This window comes from Myiozetetes cayanensis, unplaced genomic scaffold (genome assembly GCF_022539395.1).
Source record: "Myiozetetes cayanensis isolate MyiCay16 unplaced genomic scaffold, myiCay2020 scf12, whole genome shotgun sequence".
Taxonomy (NCBI): Eukaryota; Metazoa; Chordata; class Aves; order Passeriformes; family Tyrannidae; genus Myiozetetes; species Myiozetetes cayanensis.
The window spans coordinates 4,441,253-4,459,299 of record NW_026086826.1 but is presented as its reverse complement, the minus strand read 5'-3'; the positions used below and the strand labels follow the sequence as shown (position 1 = coordinate 4,459,299).

General features: G+C 59.6%; 3 protein-coding genes across 4 annotated transcripts in view; 2 read left to right on the top strand and 1 right to left on the bottom strand.

The window, feature by feature from the left end:
- Nucleotides 1-84: 84 nt before the first annotated feature.
- On the bottom strand, nt 85-3,086 carry HPDL (4-hydroxyphenylpyruvate dioxygenase like). Its single transcript, XM_050307154.1, is given in 3 exon segments — nt 85-1,079; nt 1,081-1,955; nt 3,078-3,086. Coding segments are annotated over 2 exon segments (1,185 nt in total). The 5' UTR covers nt 1,945-1,955; nt 3,078-3,086; the 3' UTR covers nt 85-758.
- Nucleotides 3,087-4,447: 1,361 nt separating this feature from the next.
- Nucleotides 4,448-7,768, top strand: LOC126635730 (selenoprotein Pb-like). Of its 2 annotated transcripts, none has more exons than XM_050307206.1 (5): nt 4,448-4,583; nt 5,340-5,557; nt 5,659-5,871; nt 6,001-6,136; nt 6,755-7,768. In XM_050307206.1, the coding sequence occupies exons 2-5, from the start codon at nt 5,355-5,357 to the stop codon at nt 6,998-7,000; spliced, it is 798 nt and encodes a 265-aa protein (XP_050163163.1). In that variant the 5' UTR covers nt 4,448-4,583; nt 5,340-5,354; the 3' UTR covers nt 7,001-7,768. The 2 variants fall into 2 exon arrangements, with proteins under 2 accessions (XP_050163163.1, XP_050163162.1); XM_050307205.1 differs by having other exon boundaries at nt 4,459-4,578.
- Nucleotides 7,769-16,506: 8,738 nt separating this feature from the next.
- Nucleotides 16,507-18,047, top strand: part of ZSWIM5 (zinc finger SWIM-type containing 5) — a 98,447-nt gene continuing 96,906 nt past the window's right edge. The window contains 4 exon segments of the mRNA XM_050306904.1: nt 16,507-16,534; nt 16,537-16,683; nt 16,686-16,745; nt 16,748-17,197. Of these exon segments, the coding sequence (XP_050162861.1) occupies nt 16,522-16,534; nt 16,537-16,683; nt 16,686-16,745; nt 16,748-17,197 (670 nt within the window). The 5' untranslated portion in view covers nt 16,507-16,521.

Sequence of the window (18,047 nt, the reverse complement as noted above, 5' to 3'; positions counted from 1 at the left end):
TTTGTAGGGTTTCACCCTTCTTTTTTTTCTTGTTGTTCCTGCTGAGGTTTTCCCTGACTGTGATGAACCCTTGCAAGGGCACAAGCCTGGGGGCTGGCAGGGACAAGGGACAGTGCTGGTGGGGTGCAAGAGGCAATGACCTCAGTTTAGGGACTGCAGGAGTGGGGACAGCCTGCCTTGAGGGACAGAAATGGCCCTCTCATCCTTGCCTGGCACTCAGTACACTGTAAATGGGAGGACTGAGAACTCAAAGCTCTGCTTGCAGGTTAATTCTTTAATTGAGAGGAGCAAGAGGCCACCACTCACCCCAAAGAGGGGCTGGCCGTGCTCTGGGTGGTAACCATTGGTGAGCAGTCTGTCCATGGCCTCAGGCTTATCCACTCCCCTCTGGCAGCCCTTCATTCCTCCACAGCTGGGGGTGTTGCTGTGCCAGCACTGCTCTCAGCCCTGCTGCAGGCTCAAGTCTCCATAAATGAAGGCAGAAAGTTCTTCTTGTGAGGTTGATAAATGACTGGGAACCCAGGGAGGGAGAAAAATCACCCTCCATCCTGGGGGACGCTCAGAGCCCTGCTGGACTTGGCCCTGAGGGTCTTGCTCCCACGCTGAGTTGGCTCTGGGTTGACCTGGAGTGCTCCCTTGGTCCCTGCCCACTGGGGCCACGCTACAGGCACCCACTGGGATGTCCACAGTGGTGCAGTGCCCCCAGGGTCGGACTGGAGAGGACGGGGAGCTGAGGGTGGAGGATTGCAGCGCTGCCACTACTGCTGCTGGTCCATATAGACCTGCACAGCTTTCCACAGAGCCCGTATGTTGCCTTCCCCGAAGCCCGGCGCTCCCCGACGGTCAATGAGCTCCAGGAAGAAGGTCTCCTCGGAGAAGATGGGATGGGTGAAGATCTGCATCAAATACTCCTGAGAAGGGCTCTCTGTGGCATCACTCCCCAGCCGGCCCTCGTCCCCAGGCACCGTGGTGTCCAGGAGGATGCCAAGCTCTGCCAGCGTGCGGGGGTCCTGCCCGGCCCCCTGGATCTCCTCGGCTTTGCCCCCCTGGCTGTAATACGTGGCGGGGGGCGTGAAGAATCCGCACGCCCTGCTGCTGCAGAGCCCTGGTCGTGCTGACGATGTCGGTGGTGCAGAGGCCGACGTGCTGGATCCCGGCCCCGCCGTGCTGCTCCAGGAACGTGTCGACTTGGTTGGTGCCGTTCTGCGAGAGGGACTCGGCCAAGACCAGCTTGCAGCCGTGTGCCGGGCTGCCCTGGGCACTCTGCAGCGCGAGGAGCACCATGCCCACCCCGTGGCCCCCCAGCACGTATCCCTCGGCCGGGCTCTCCTGTGGGTTTAGCAGGAAGCGGTGGAAGCCGAAGCAGCGCTGGTACCAGTCCAGAGCCGCCCGGGCGCCGCCCCGGGGACAGACGTATGTGATGTGGTCAAAGTGGGTGATCTCAATCCCATCCCCCGTGGCTGAGGGGGCTCCTTGGATGGGCTGGAAGCCAGGCAGGAAGGGTCCCCGGTAGCGAGATCGGTCCAAAAGGGTATGGCTGATGTTGCCCACGACGGAGCTCACCACCCCGTAGGTGACAGAACCGCCGTCATCCCTCAGCTCCGTGGGGGGCACCAGCAAGGAGCATCCCTGGCTCTGCAGCCGCTCGCAGAGCCCCAGCACATCGTCCACCTCAAAGCAGACGTTGGAGGCTGTGCCCAAGGCAGGCCGGGGGTCTGTGTCGTAGAGGAACTCCCGGGAGGAGGAGCTGGCAGACCCTGGTGCCAGGCGCTCGTTGACGAGGAAGACGGCGGATCCCCGTCGCAAGGCCACCTGCCGGACCCGCGGCGTCTCCCGCACGGCCACGGGCTGGAAGCGAAAGGTGTTGGCCAGGTGCTGGGCCCAGCCCTGCCTGTAGGGCAGGTGGAGGGAGATGAAGCAGGGGCGGCTCAGCGAGGCTGCCATGGCTGGGCAGGCTGCGGGGAGGACGCAGGGGGTCAGGGGGGGCTTGCTGGCCACGGGAAGAAGCCATTCCCCCATCTCGCACAGAGCCCACGTGCATCTACGTGCACAGATTCGCACTTGTGTAAACCTGCACCCCTTAAATGTGTGTATTTAAATAAGTGGTCTCACAAGCCGATTTGCACCCACCTTCAGGAGCAGCTGTGAAGAGCTGCCCAAGGATGCTGAGCCATCCCACCACCCCTTCACTCTGCTGCCCTGCCCTGTGCCTGGGGTCCCCGAGGAGAAAAACCCCTGAGCCCTGGCTGCAGCCCAGTGGGCCCCCTGTGGAGCCATGTGTCCCTTGGGAGTGCCACAGGGAGGTCAGCAGGGAATCCCAGTGTGGGAGGCGTGCTGTACGTTTAAGCAAGATTTTGGGGACAAGGGTTGTGGGAGAGAATGTCCTGTACCAGGAACATGGAGGTTGGACTGGTAAACATGGAGCAACACATTAGTTACAGCTAAAAGGCTTCCGTGCTGTCCCAGCGCTTGCCAGGGGTTTCCCACAAATGTGAGGGTTACAGGCTGATGTGCCCTTTCCCTCCCCAACAGCGACAGCGTGGAGCTACCACGCTCCCTGCAGCAGGCTGGGGACAATGACCTTGCCCTGGGGGGCAGAGGAGGGACACTTCGGGAGAAGTGACCTCCCTCCCCACCCAGCCACATGCCTGCAACACTGAAGGAGGCAAAAAGTTCTGTCCAAAAAACCAAGCAGCATCCCTTCTCCAGAGCATCCCACTGAGGCTTCCTGACCCACGCACAAGCCAGCCCGGCCAGAGCGCACAGGAGTGCAGTGGGCTGGGGGAACACACACACACACCCTGCCCCTGGAAGGGGCTGAGCACACCGAGCTCTCTCTGCTCCCAGGGCGCAGGGCTGAGCAGGGGCTCCGCTGAGACCCGCGCCGGGAGGCGAGACCACGCCGGGGCCCCGCTGAGCACATGGGCAGGGACCGGCGTTCCTTCCTTCCAGCCCTCCTTCCCCCTGCGGGATCAGCACGGCTCCCGCTCCGCTCCCGCCGCCCCCTCTCCCGCCCGTCCATCCCATCCCATCCCATCCCGTCCCGTCCCTCCCCCGTGACCCCGGGCCGCGCTCACCGCGGTCAAGGCTGCGGGCGAAGGGGATGCCGGGCAGGGCCGGCCCCGGGGGAGGTTCATTCCCTCCTCCCCGGCATGCCCCGGGCACGGTGGGACGGGCACAGGCGCGGGGGTGGCGGTGCCAGGGAGGCTGCGGGAGCTCCGGGGAATTCTCCCGTCCTGGGCCACGGAGAACGCCGGGGACGCCGCACGCTGAGGGTGCCGCAGTTCCCACCGAGGCCTGCGGGGCCGGGCGGTGCTTGTAGGGCGAAAAGCTGCCCAAATTTACGAGCGCGGGCACGGCGGCTCGGGGTGAGCCGAGGGAGGAGGGAGCCGGCTGCCCGGTGGTGCTTGGGGGTCCCTGGGGTACAGCTCGTGTCTGTGCTGGGTCATTCCCTGCCAGCCCGAAATCCAACCCGAATATGTAATGCCCGCGGTCAGTGCTGGGCGCTTCACGGTGCCCGGGATACCCGGTGGGACTTACGGAAGCAGGTTGTGGGTGGGTGGGGGTGAGAGCTCTGCGGAAGGTCCAGTGTCAGTGATGAGATGGGGCTGCTCCAGGCAGCTCCGCCTGCTCCCCGATCCCAACCCATGGCTCCACGCTCTTGCAGACGCCCCTGAGCCCCTCCAGCCCCCTCCCAGCAGCGATCCTCGCTCGCCCTGCTATTCGTGGCTGTTTTCGGACCAATCCCCCCTCTTCGTGTGTCTGGGATCATGTTCTGTCCTCGCTGTGACTGTGGCTGCTGCCCTTCCCTGCCTTATCATGTTTTTGTACAGAGCCCAGGTACAATAAACTGCTCAAATATTTGCAGAGATGTCCATGTGCTGCCAGAGTGGTGAGCTCCTCTTGTTTGGTTGGGGGGTGGAATCCAGTGTTGCTGTGATTTCCCAAGGGAGCACCGACTCCTCACACCACCACAGCTCCACTGGTGTGGGGCTGGACGGGAGGCATGGGATGGGACACTGGGGGATGGCTGTGGGGCCACACAACAGAACAGCACTGCCTTTGAGGTGACGCCGTGCAGAGCAGGGGTGTGAGGCAGGCACCCATCTTTTTGGCTGCAGGGTGGCTCCCCTGGGACCTTGTGCATGGATGGTACTGTTCAGTGTTACCCCACAGTCCTGCAGCCCTTTGGTGCAAGCAGTGCCCTTGGCAGTGCCCCCAGCCCTCCTGTGCCTGTGGGGTGGTTTCGAGTGGCTGTGCCTGTGTTTTCCCTGCGGCACTGCCTGTCACCCTCTGTGCCAGCCCAGCACCAGGCACCGCTTTGCCCCAGCGTGGCACGGGCTGGGCTGTGGCAGCAGGACCCGAAGCCACATGGCACCGAGAGGGACAGTGCCTGCCTTGTTGCCATCCCCTCGAGGCAGGCGGGGGTGGCCGGGGAGCAGTCCCTGTTCCAGCCAGGCTCTTCTCCTCCCTCCTGGGCGGGGAGAGTGGACAGGAGATAAAAGGGAGACCAGGGCCAGCTGGAAGTTGCTGAAAGCTGCTGGGACCAGGAGCGAGAGAGGACGGCAGCGAGGAGAAGTGCGGTATTGAGGGCTTGTTCTTGTTGGGGAGGGGGCTGGGGATTGGGAGCACATCCATCCTTACCAGACCCTGCAACCCCTTGCTCCTTCCCCAGATCATCCCCCCAGTCCCATATCCTTCTCCTGCCCATTAAACCTGCTGGATGCCAGAGGGATGGGGTTTATCTTGGGGTTGGCATGGTTGGGGGGGGCTGTGAGAGGAAGGGACTTCAGGCAGATGTCTGGAGGCAAGGGCTTTAAACAGCCTGTGTACCCCCAAAATGCTTCATGGGGCATCAAGGACTCTCAAGGTTACCTGAAGGTGAAACCATTCCTGTCCCAGTGACTCCTGACTGGTAGCTGAGACGATGAGGGCTGCATCTGTGCTCCCCTCTGGGGCAAAGACAGACCTCTGTCTGGGACTGGGTGTGTTTTGTGGCATCAGGGAGGTGGACAAGGCCCATGAGAGGAGCAGCACCTTCATCTCCTGTCGTGTGGAGGAGGCGTCTCACTGCTGGGGGAGAACAGGGTGCTGTGACAGTGGGTGCCCACAAGAGATGCATCAAGGCTGCTTTGCTTGCTGGGAGCTGGGCACCCCAATCCCCCACCTCGTCTCCCTCTCCTTGCCCCCAGAGTAGGGGTTCCTGGCTCCAAGTGCTGTGCTGGGACCAGTCCAACACTGCCCACCAACCCTTGTCTGCCCTGGAGGGGGGTGCAGGGAGATAGTTTGGGGTTGCAGTGGATCTGGGAGGAGAATAACACCCCGTGTCACCCTGCCAGGGCCCAGGGTCCAGCATGGGGCTGCTGGTGCTGGCCCTGGCCACCTGGCTGGGGCTGGCCTCGGCCTCTGAGGGGGTGGCCAACAGCAGCCAGATCTGCCAGGAGGCACCGGCGTGGAGCATCAACGGCTCGAGCCCCATGGAGGGGGCGGCAGGGCAGGTGACTGTGGTGGCTCTGCTGAAGGCCAGCTGACACTTCTGCCTGAGGCAGGCCCACAGGTGAGCCCGGCTCCCTGCCCCAAGCCAAGCTCTGCCACCTCGAGGGGGTCTCGGCAGCCCCCCCTGCCCCGGCACCCCTTCCCATTGCCTCCTTCCCGCAGCCTCGGGGGCCTGCGGGAGCGGCTGGCCCGGCAGGGCATGGCTGACACCCGCTACATGATCGTCAACGAGAAGGCGCCGCTGTCCCGTGCCATGTTCGGGGAGCTGCAGCGCCACGCCCCGCCCGGCGTCCCCGTCCTCCAGCCCGAGCCGGAGGATCCCGACGTCTGGCAGGTCCTGGGGGGCGACAAGGACGACTTCCTTGTCTATGACCGGTGAGTGGCCCACTGAGGCTTTCCTGGGGGTTACAGAGCGCTTGGTGGGCTTCCAAAATCTACCCCCATGGCTGGGCCGAGGGGACCCCAAAATCCCGTCTCGAGCCAGGCCGTGGCTTCTCCCCTCAGGTGCGGCCGCCTGGCTTTCCACATCCAGCTGCCCTTCAGCTTCCTCCACTTCCCCTACGTGGAGTCGGCAATCCGCTTCACCCACAGCAAGGACTTCTGCGGCAACTGCTCCCTCTACCCCAACACTACCCAGGAGGTAAGAGCAGGGGTGTTCACTGGAGCTGGGATTCCTTCCTTCCTCTGGCATTGCACTCCAGGAGAAACAGAGTTATCTCCGTGTCGGGGACAGGCTCTGGGGTTGGCAGCTGCCCTTGGCAGTGGTTGAGAGGGAAGGTGGCGAAAGGTCTGGAATAAGGGCACTTAAATAGGTCAGAGCTTTCAGACTGAGAAGGAATGGACTAAAGGGGTCATAGCCCAGGTCTGGGAAAACTAACTAGGACTGTTCTCATATAAGAAAGGGGCAGGCAGTGCATGCAGAGGTGGCAAGCTCAGAGCAAAGAAAAGGACATAGCTCTGAGCTCAGCAGGCGATTAGTCACTTCCTAGGAGAAAAATCCATCCAGAAATATTAAATGCAAAGTCCCTTTTCTCTGGACCGCTGACAGCTTGAGCCAAGGGATTTGGGTACAGAGGCTTGTGCCCTGTGTGCTCCAGCCTCTCCTGTCCTCTCTGTGTCCTGGGCCAGGGCTGGGGAGGCTTCGCTCTGACCCACAGCTTTCTGTATGACACATTCTGCTCTGCCTTCATCCCAGCTGTGCTCCCAGGGCTCTGTGGGCGTTCACATTCCACGCCAGTCCTTGTGTTACTTTCCTCAGGCTAACAGTACCATGGAGGTCCCTGTAACCCCGAGCCCCCTTCCCGAACACGAAGGGAAGGAGTCAGGGACCCCCGTCCACCAGCACAAGCCCCTCCATCCTCATCGCCACCATGAGGTCAGCAACGAGAGAGCCACAAAGCCAAGTGGGGACCACGAACCTGCTGCCCATCCACATCACCACCATGGAGACCACGATCATCTCCATCACGAGAGGAAGAAGCAGAAGGAGGGAAATGAGCACTAAGCCAGGCTGGGCAGCCTTACAGAACCCAGTAGCGTGCAGAACACCCCAACTCACTTCACAGAGGCATGGAAGGACTTGCTTTGGGCTGCTGGTCACCAGCAGCACTGGTACAACAACTGCCTCCAGCATTCCCCATGTGGGTCGCACTCCCACGCTGTGACAGGGATGGAAATCGCCCTTGGACCCTGCTCAGTGCTGCATTTTCCACCCCAGGGCTCAGTTCTGAGCCTTCCTCTGCTGCTGCCTGCCTTTCCATGCTCAATGAAGCCTGCTGTGCAAACCAGGAGGTCCCTGGTCACTGCTGGCTGACACTGCATGGAGCAGCAGGGCAGGGATGGAGGGGCCAGAGCTGGGATGGAAGCAGCACTGCCAGCACCCTCTGCCCATCCCAACACTCCTGCGTGTCCTGGCACCCCTGGGTGTTCTGGCCAGGGAGCGAGGCGAGGGACAGCGTGTGCCCCGCAGGACATGGTCCCAGGGGTGCACGAGAAGCGGTGGGATGTGGCAGCTCCCCATGGTCCAAAGCCCGTGTCCCCATAGCTGTCACATCCTGGGGACCCCTCAGACCGTGCACACGGGTATGTGCAGTGGTGGTGGGTGGCCGCAAGATGGTGGCCTTGTCCCCTCGTGGAGACCCAGGGGCTGTGTGGAAGGGCCCACAGCCCTGGGAGGACGGGGTGAGGATCCTGGGGTCTCTCCTGGAGAGAAGCGAGGTGGGAGGGCAATGCGGATATCCCAAGTGCAAATAAAACCTCTGTGAAGTGGCCACTGCTCAGTCTGGCCTCTGGTGGGCCCGGGGAGGGCGGGGGTCTTGCCCAGTGCTGGTCTGAGCTCTGGGCACAGGGAGGGACACAGGGCTGAATGGAGACACCGAGATGCAGCAGCTGGTGGTGATTTACATCCCCTGGGCGGGGGTTGGCTGGAGGTAAAGGGGTTGAAGACTGAAGAGACCCCATCTCTTCAAACCTTCTGGTTTCCTCCTGCCAGGATGGGAGCGCAGGGCGTTAGTGCAGTGCTGCCAGGAGGATGTTTGGCTCGGCACCTCCATCTCTGCCTTGTGGGTGTGGTGTTGGGGTGCCTGCCCCAAGCTGCTGTTCGTTCCCACATGCAGTCCAAAGTCATCGTGGGCACCTTGTCCCCAGTGCCCAGACTGGTCCCCACTGTGAGCACGTCGTGGGGCTCCCCAGCCCTCAGGCAGTTGGGTGCTGTGTCCCTGGCAGGCAGTCACACCTGCCTGCACCGTGGGCCACCCCCAGATCTGGATCTGCCCTTTACTCCAGCTCCATCCATCATCCCACACAGCCCCACTCAACGCCTTCCCTGAGCTGCCCACCTCCTTTCCAGGCCCCACAGCCTGAGCAGGGAGCAAGGAGATGTTTTTCTGCTCAGCGTTATGCAGTGCCATGCGTGGTGTGTATCCTGCTGCTGATGCTCTGAGCTGGATTTCTGCACCCCTCCAGCCTGCCTCTGCTGCAGAATGCTCTGCCCAGTGACTGGGACAAGAACCAGGGTGGAGAGAAGCTGTTCTTCATGGGGATGAGGGCTATGGGAACAGAAGGGTCTTTCTTACCAGTCTGGGAGAGCCAGCCAGGCTCTCCTGTGGACTACTGACTGAGACTCTGCTCTTCCTCCTCCATCTCTCCTCCCCCTTCCTCCTCTGCCTGCTTCCAGTAGCCTGCAAGGGCACCTCTGTCTGCTGCTCCTGCCATCAATATTGAGGTTATCTTTTTCTTCTGGCAGCTGCTGTAATTGAAACAAAGCAGGCCGGGCCTCACGGGCTCCGCTCCTCTCGCTCATTTTGCCGGTGCTGCTGAGACAACTAATTCATCTTATCGATGAGCGGTTGGCCTCTTTTCCACCAGATCCAGGCACAGCCCTCTCCCCACCAAGGCTGGTAGGAGCAGGCTGTGTCCCTGTGGCATGCTGCTGGGTGCTGCTGGGTGCTGCTCAGTCCAGCCTCTGGTCCTTGCCTTGCCTCAGCTGGGTGCTGGCCACCAGCAGGAGATGCCAGAGGAGCCAGTCAGGGGGAAAAGGTGCAGACATCAGGATGCTGATGGTTTTATCTCTTTCTTTTGCCTTCTGATGTTTCATCAGCACTTGACTTGTGTTAAATTCCACATCCTTTCCTTGCTCAGCTCCTAAAGGTGTCCCTGGCAAAGAGGTGAAGGGTGATGAGTGGGGCACACGTGGATTTACATTCCCTTGCTGAGGGATCCCATCTGGTGCTGGGGGTGTAGTCCAGTGCAACTGCTACCATTTGGTCACCTCCCAGCGGGCGAATTTCCAGCCCTGAAGGCCTGGGTTAGCATTTTGCTTTGAGTAGAGAAATTGGTATGGGAAAGAGCAGTGACACTTTGGGTGAAGTCCTACATGACTGAGTAACAGCAAGGGTTTAGGGTAAAGCTGATGCTGCTCCATATATTATTGTCCAAAATCTGAAGGGTTTGGGCATGCTTGGGACCCCTCTGGCATTACTCTGCCTTGAAAGACGCCAGAGACCTGGAGCTCTGCAAATTCTGTGCCAGTGTCTGCAGTCCTGTGATGCTGAGGGAGAGCTTTGCTCCTGGTGGGGTGGAGGAGAGGTGTTTTGGGGGAGGTAACAGGCTCTCTGCATCACTGATGTCTTGGAGAGTGATGGTATTAGCAGTCATGGAGCCCCAAGGAATCCTCACCTTTTGGGGTGGGCTGGCTCAGCTGGGGGGTCCAGGGCCAGAAATTCGGGCTGACTTCAGGTCCTGGTGGTGCTTGGCACTCTGGTGTCCGTGGCTGTGCCACCACTCCAGAGGAGGGTGCACCGTGGCACCCCGTTACCTGTGGCTGTGCCACCACTCTGGAGGAGGAGAGATGCCAGTTTGACATCACATGCAGCTTTGGCCCTGTGTGCTGCTCCTACTGAGGGCCAGGCAGATCCTCTCGGGAGAGGGGGAACAGCCAGTCCTAATGTCAACAGAGGCCTCTTGTGCAGCGATGCTGTGTCAAGAAGAGGAATGGGTCCCTCCTCCTCCGCCCATTCATCTGGCAGCCGGGGCTGGCGTGCTGCCAAGCCAGGCTGCTTTGGAAACATTTCATTGAGGAGGCAGCTGAGCCTAGGAAAACAGAATGAAAATATACAGAGGGATCACTGTTGTTAGGCAAAATAAATGCGGGCGGCTGCGTTTCTGTCCCCCAAGTCCAGCCCAGCCGGGCCCCTCTGGCTTCCATGGGGTCGGGGTGACTGCTGCTGCCTGGGGATGGCAGCCACCTTTCTCCACTGTGGATTAGGAACTGGGGAATGAGGGATGGAGAGATCATCCGTGGCTTTGGCCAGCTTGCTGATGACCCTGGTGCAGAGGCCCAGACTTGGTGCGGCGTTGCCCAAGGAGATGGGACAGAGCAGAGAAACAGCAGCAGAGGTGAACCAGCAGCAGTGACTCTTGTTCCCTGCGTGGTCTCAGGTGTGGGAGGCTGATGAAGATGGGGCTGCAGAAGTGAGTCAGATTTTGGCCTCGTTCATTCTCATCTCCCTCTTCGTGGGACCAGGCTGGGCATGAGGCCCCCAGTGGGACAGAGTCCAGTCCCTGGGTTTTCAAATCCCAGTTGTTTGCCATGCCCCATCTTTTGTCTGCTGACAGAGAGAGAGCAGGGTCACCCCAAAGCAATCCCCAGGGACAGAGGTGGACACAGCTCTCTGACTTCTGAGCAAAGCTGCATTTGCCTCTCCTGTTGTTTCCCCCATAACCTCTACCCTTCCTTCAAAGGCCTTTAAGTCTTTGCATGGCCTTCTGACGACCTACAAGAGACCTGTCCCAGCTCTTTCTCTCCATCCTGGTGGGTCCAGAGTAGTTTGGGGAAGGCAGAGGTGGAGCCCCAGCCCCATGGGGTACCAAAGCTCTCATTCCTGCATGATGGCTGCTCTCTGTGCCACCATGACACAGCTTCCTGTGGCTTCACCTCCTCTCTTTGTTCACCCAGCACAGTCTGGATCTGGTTATTTATGGTTTAGATCAGGGGTTTGAAAGGAGCCCAGTGTGAGCAGACCAAAACCAACATACACTCTGGGAGGGACACATCTCGCCAGCACATGGATCTGAGCCCATCTCACCACACATGGATTTGCACCAAATAGCAGGTGCCCACCACTCCCCCGTTCCACCGTTAATTACCCTCCTTCATTAGGATTTTGTGGCTTCTCCTTGAGTCTGAGTTTGTCCACATTTCAGCCTTTTCTGTGTTGTTTTTCAGCTCACAGAGTCTGTATTGTCTTTTCTCCATTACAGATCCTTTTTTTCCTGAAAAAGTGAAGTTGGTTTGGTGTCTTGTTTCCCACCTGTTTCTCCCCTCCTTCCCTTGAAGAACATTCCTTGCCCAGAGTCACTTACATTTTAATTACCATTAGCAAACTGTGTTAAATGCAGAGGGTGAAAGGCTGGGATGGGTTATCATGTGATCTACCAAGTTCTCTGCCCAGGGAGCAGGAGTGGGACCCTAAGTGATGGAGGGCAGAGGAATGAGCTCCAGCCCTGGCCTGACTCTGACTTCCCACCCAGCTGGACCCTGTGACCCACTCACGTCTCCAAAGCCAGGGCGGACCCGAGGCTGAAAGCTGACAGGAGCATTGTTTCCCCCTCACTTTGCCATCTTTTATTCATACTCTTGCAGCCTGCAAAATGATTCCTCGGTTATTTTAGCATCTCTAATTAAGGGGAAGGAACTTCAGAGGCTGAAAGGGGGGGCGATGGGCCAAGAGGGCTCCTTTCTGCTGAGCTCAGCCCCGCGACAGCCAGCCTGGCCGGGATGGACGTCTCTCCCCAGCGTGGGGTTGAGTAACTTTCTGGAGCGCTCTGTGCTTTTAGACTGCGTGCTGGGGAGGTGACTGTTTCTCCTGGAAGCCGAGGGTCTTCGCCCAGCAGCTCCTCTGTGCTTAATTGCTGGCCTGCACAGCAAATGCGTTTGCTGGAAGGGTGCAGAAATCTCCATGGCAAGGCAGAGGCTCAGCACTTTGCTAATCTTAACGGGGGCTGGGGAAGGCAGTGCTGGCAAGCCAGAGATGTAATGTCATATGTGGGGGAGAGAGGGAACAACAGCTCCTGACAGCCAGAACTCTCTGTCTGGGTACAGGGGGGAATCTGTGCCTGCCCCATCCTGACACCTGGTACCCAAGGACCTTGCTCCATTTTTCTCCCTTCTTCACTCCTGCTCCAGACCATTTTGTTCCTCCTGCCTCTCTGGGTAACCCCCACTCCAACCATACAAAGGAGCTTCCCAACCTGCACCCTGCCCCACAGGCCCCATCCCCACAGCAGGGCCTGCCAGCTCTCCCCTGCTCACACACCCCACCCTCCTGCTGAAATCCTCCTGGACTTCCAGCCCTGCCAGATCCAAACTCCTGGTGTTTGTGGTACGTGGCAGGCAGAGACAATGTGTCGTGGGGCGCTCTGGAGATGCCTTCTCCAGGCACAGTACTGTGTGTGGGCATCCTAGATCCTGGATCAATGATGGCCCATGGTTTTTCTTGGGTATTGCTGTCCCCTGTGGCAGTAGACAAAGGGTAGATAAAGCACCCCAAGCATCCCATGCTTTAAACTTACACACCCCTGATCAAATACAGGGACATACAGGCAAGCAGAGCTGCTCCTGTGTCAAAGTGAGGGTGAGAGCAGCCATGCTGTACCTGATCTTGGAATTTAGCCCATGTTAGGAGTGGGGAGATGATTCTTTCCGTCCTTGCTTTTCTCTTCTGAGTATGCAGACAAATGTAGTCACACCTGAAGGAGGTCTCTGAGCTTGTCAGTTCTGGAAAGTTTCATAAAATAACTGGCTGGCTAGTGAAAAGCCACTTTATTAGAGTCCCTGCTGAAAGAGGAGCACAGCAATAACTCAGCGCTAATGAATCAGTGGAGAATCCACAGGGGATTCAAACAGTTTGATGGCAAAAAGCTCCAACTCCAGCCTACGCTTTGTTGGAGACCTTACTAGGCCCTGGAGAATCTAAAAATGGTGCTCAACACCATGGGCAACCAAACCAAGGTGTTCCTCTTCTTGCTTGCAAGGCCAAATAATTCACAAAGCAATGCTCTCTGTCTCCTTCTGGACATTGGATTCATGGGGATGCTAACGAATAACTATCCTGGGCAACAGATCCCTCTACTCCTGAGTGCATTAAGGCAAGGGAGCTGCAGTTACTCCCTGTGTCCTTTCCTTCCTGCCTCTGCTCTGAACAGCACCAGCAATACTGGAAAGGTAGAAACAATCACACTTCCAATGAGCACCATGGGCTGTATCAGGAAGCTTGGGCTGCTGATAAACCCAGCTTTGGCTGCTTTGGAGCAGCCAGTTCACTGGATGGCTGGAGCAGGGGCTTGGTGTCTGCCTGCATTCTGCTATCCTGCTTCTTTTCCATTGTTAGTTGGCCATAAAGCTTCTGCTGCCCTTGTATATCTTCATCTGTCACCAGAGGACTTCCCTGGTGCTCCCTGGGTCTTGCAAAGCTCTGCTGTCATCTCTGCAAGGCTCAGCCAGTGTCCCATTTTAGTGAGGGCACAGCATTGACTGTTTGAAGTCAAAGCAATGTTGAAGAGGCACAAGAGCATCCAAGAGAAGGGAAGATGCCCAGGGAAGGCAGTCTTTGTGCAGAGGATGGGTTTTGGGCATGGTGGGGAGAGAGGAGGGCAGCTACATCAAGTGTGGGAACAGTCAAGGAGGGGGCACTCCCTTGGGCTGAGAAGAGGCACCATCCATCACTTATCTTGTCTGCCACAAAACAAAGCACAGGTGCCAGGAAACCCCCAGAGGGCACCTCAGCAGCATGCTTGGCCTCTCTCCTTTTTAGGGCCCTTGAATCCAGTTTCTAGCAAGACAAAAACAGTTTTCTTGCTCCACAGCACCTTTAACTTAAAGCTGGACTTCTGATTGAGCTGGCACCCAGAGAATTTCCCAGGATATTGCATTGCATTGCTGCCTAACTGTGACCCTTTGGTCAATAAATTTTGTAGACATGGACTCGAAATAAAATGCTTTCTGAGGCCAGTAGGAAAAATAAACACTTTGTGAATAATACCAAGGGCCAGGCTGGGAGGGCTGGAGTTGGTGAGTCACAGACCCCAACCAAACAGCCTCGAAGCCAGGAGGGGAACCAGGGCTGCTGATGGTAGAGGCTCAGCAAATGGCTGGGCTCAGGAAGGCGTGTGGTGAATTATTGATGTACCTGGTTCCAGGCTCTGAATGAGCAGCATCAGGGGCTGGGCGGGAGGCTGACATTTTGCATCCTTCCCCTGGGAGAAGAGGTCTGTCCATGTTCTCTGGGAGGAGGAGAGCTCTCCCCCTTGCAAAATTCAAGGCAGTAATGAAAGGCACAGGGAGAGATGGGGAGGAATGGGGAGCAGCAAATGTTCAGAATGAGGAGGGAGAGGAAAAATAGATTGGTTTGTCTTTGAAATAACATGCTAAGCCCCCAGAGACAGGCTGGCCAGCCACTGCACCGACCTTGCTTTGATTTGAGTCTGGATTATATGTTTTATGCAATGAAAAGTCAGCTCATTGGGAATGAATAACATCCCTGCTTGGGCTGAAGTCTAAAATCCTCTTTATTGGCACTGTCTGGGGACGACGTAAGTAAGGACACTCAAGGTTGTCACTAGGTGAGCTCTGCAGTGACTGGTGACAGAGGGACCAGACAAGCTGGGGTGCTGTGTCCCAGCTCCCCTTCAGTCTCACCCTCTGCCTGGGCAGACCTGGCAGCTGCAGGGAGACACAGCAGAAGCTCTGATAGCAGAGCCCAGGCTGGAAGAGCTTGCAATCCTACTGGACTGGTCTCTGCCACGAAGGTGTGCTCTACCTTGGGCCAGGAGGGTGCTTTGGGACGGCCCCGTGAGGTCCCTCTGTGCAGACAGGGAGGCAGACAAAGCCCTTCTCATGCCCCCAGGTCCTGCCACCAAGGCAGTGAGCAGAGGCGATGGGCAAAATGACGTGCTCCTGTCGCAAGTGCTTCCTGTCGCAACAAACCCTTACAGAGAGCGAAACGGCCTTCGGGGTTAAAGAAATGGGGCTGTGATTTCTGGGGAAAATATAAACAAATCTGTGTGTCGGTGCTGCCCAAGGCCAGGCCCTGCCACTGTTAGCACTCATTATTTTGAACAAGATCAGCGTCAGCAAGGAACACCTCAGCCTTCAAGGAAAACCTCTTCCTGACCTTCATCGATTAGCATGTGGCTTATCCTCTAAAATGGAGATCTCTCATTGCAGTAGCTCTGCCTGTTCTCACCACCTGCCTGAGACCTGATTCCTTCCCTCCGTGTCCTGCAAAGGAGACCTTGGGCTTGGAGGTATCTTGTGGCATAGCAAAGGCACATAATTATTTCCTGTTCCCTAATTGCATCGCACTGTTATTCCAGGAAATGTACTCTTGCTCTGTCAGTAAGAATAAATAGGAGATCTCTGCAACAAGGGAGTAACCGGTAATGGTCTAGATGTGACTGAACTGCAGATAGGAAGGAACTGGTCTTGGATTCTCAAAGCACTGAGAATAATAGCAAGAAAACGGAACTCTGAGACCTGTGAGCTCTCTTCTTCCTCAGAGGTTTGTCACTCAAAATTAGACAGGACAAAAAACCAGGAATGTGTTTCTGGGGAAAATCCTGGGATGGTGTCATGCTGGACACAGCAACAAAGTGACCAGTCCTGGCAGGGTGGGGAGGCCCAGAGAAGTTGACTTTAGTCATGGCAGCCCTGTCCCCATCAGCCCTGCACTGTGTTGGTCCCACGGGTGCTGCCATCACCCTCTGCTGGAAGCAGAGGCTGGTGAAGAGTCAGCTCTCTGGGTTTTGAGGTGCCTGGACTCAGATAATATGCTCTGAATATATTCATATGTTCCTTTAGTGCAATCCCACCTGAGAGCACAGCAGAGCTCCTGGGAGCCAGCACTGCCTGTGTTCTTCATTTCCTTCCCCGAAGGCCGTGTGTGCCAGAGGATCCAGTGGTCCCTGTACACAAGGATGCTGCAGTGATGTGTGGGACGAGCATCTTTGCTACAGGGCTTGAAAAGAAACAGGAAACCCTGATGCCCATTGGAGGACAGGGCACTGCTGTTTGCTCTGCCAGTCGATGTAAAGCTGTAGGTGATCGACAGGTGAGATTGGGTGTTGATTTATGGGTCAGGCTGGGCGCCGGCACCGGGTACCGCCAGGCTCGCAGCAGGAGCGGTCTCGATTCCGCCGATTGTCCCGGGGGAGCGCTGCCACCTCCAGCCCTGCCGAGCCCCTTTGTCCGGCTGACTCAGCGCAAGCTCCTGGCGCTCGGATGTCCCCGACAGCCCCTCACTCTCCAGAGCCCTGGCACCGGGCGGTCGCCGGTCCCCACCCCGCGGAGCCCGGCAGGTGCCGGTGGGAGCGGCGCCCCGACGGGCGGCGGGGGCGGGCGGGGGGCTGCGGAGCGTCCCGCCCCGGCGGGGCCGGCTCCCGGCCGGCGGGACCACCCCCCGGTCCCCGCCCTCTCCTCCTCCTCCTCGGCGTCTCTCCTCCCCTCGCCCGGCTCAGTCGGTCGCAGCCATGGCGGAGGGAGGAGAGGAGAGGAGCTGCTCCGCCCGCCGCTGCCCGCCGGCGCCCCGGGCCCCAAGCGCTTGTGCTCCCGGGCCTGCCCGGCGGGGGGCACCGGGGCCGTGCACCCCCGTCCCGGGGCGGCGGGGGCCGGCTCGGCGGGGCCGGGCGCGGGGCCAGCGGGGCCGCTCCGGCGCTGCCCGGCTGCTGCCCCGCGGCGGCGGCGGGGCCGGCGGGGCGGCGGGGCCGGCGGCGGCGGCGGCGGGGCCGGGGGCGGCGGCGGGGGCGGCGGGACCGGCAGCCTGCTGCAGCCCGGAGTCGCTGCTGGACGCGGCGGCCAAGCGGGTGGCGGGGAGCTGGGCCTTCGAGCGGGTGGAGGGCCGCTTCCAGCGCATCCCCGAGCCCGTCCAGCGCCGCATCGTCTACTGGAGCTTCCCCCGCAGCGAGCGGCAGATCTGCATGTACTCCAGCTTCCAGCCCGGCCGCGCCGCCGCCGCCGCCTCCCCCGCCAGCGCCGCCGCGGGGGGACCCTCGGCCGCCGCCGCCCCCGCCCCGGCCGGCGAGGAGAGCCCCGCCGCGGGGCCGCCGCCGCCCGCCGCCCCCGCCGCGCCGCAGGGCGAGGGGCTGCCCTTCCGCCGCGGCATCCGCCTGCTGGAGACCGGCGCGGTGGACAACGTGCTGCAAGTCGGTGAGTGCCGGGACGGGGCCCCCGGGGGCTCGTCTGTGTTCGTCGTTCCTCCTTCCCCCCCCTCCTTCCACCGCGCTCCCCCGCCTCCATCCCCTCCTGCACTTCAGCCTTTTGTCTGGCGCGGTTGTGGTTTGACAGGAAAATCCTGCCCCGGGGGCAGGGACCGCCGTGCGCTCCTCCGGGAAGATGCTGGCTTGGGGTTTGGGGTGGGGGTGGGGGTGGGAGGAAGGGGGTGACACAGCCCCCCCCGGGGAGGGTGCGTGTGCTCGGGGTCACCGGCAGCCGCCCGCAGCTTGGGCGCCGTCCGTCCAGTCCGAGGGTGGAAATAAAGACCACCTTGTTTCCCCCCCAAAATGCCGCTGGGGGTTTGTGTCGAGGGCACACAGCCCTACCGGCCCCCCCTAACCTCGCAGCCGCGGTCCCTCTCACCCCTGAGCCACCCCCACCCGCGGTCCCGCGGGGGTCCTGGCCCTTCCGTCGGGAGACGGGCTTATAAACATAATGCATCTCTCCAGCAGCTCCGAGCGTTCCTCTTTGTCCTCTCCATCAGGGGCTTTCCCCGCTTGGAACATCTCTAATGGGGCATCAGCCACCGCTTTTCCCTTCCCAGCCGCTGCTGGGGCACGTCCAGCGGGGCCGGCTCGGGGGGGAGCGGGGGCGGGTGACGAGTTGGGTGGACCGGCGGGTACCACCGGTGACCTGGCGCGATGTGCGTGTCGGGGACGGATGCGCGCGGCCTCCTCATGCTCGTTCGGTGTCGAAGGGGCCGTGGGAATGATGGTGGGAATAATGGCATCGTGTTTTTTCTCTCCATGGGCAGGTGGCTTTTGTGTGCGCTGGCGGAGAGGAA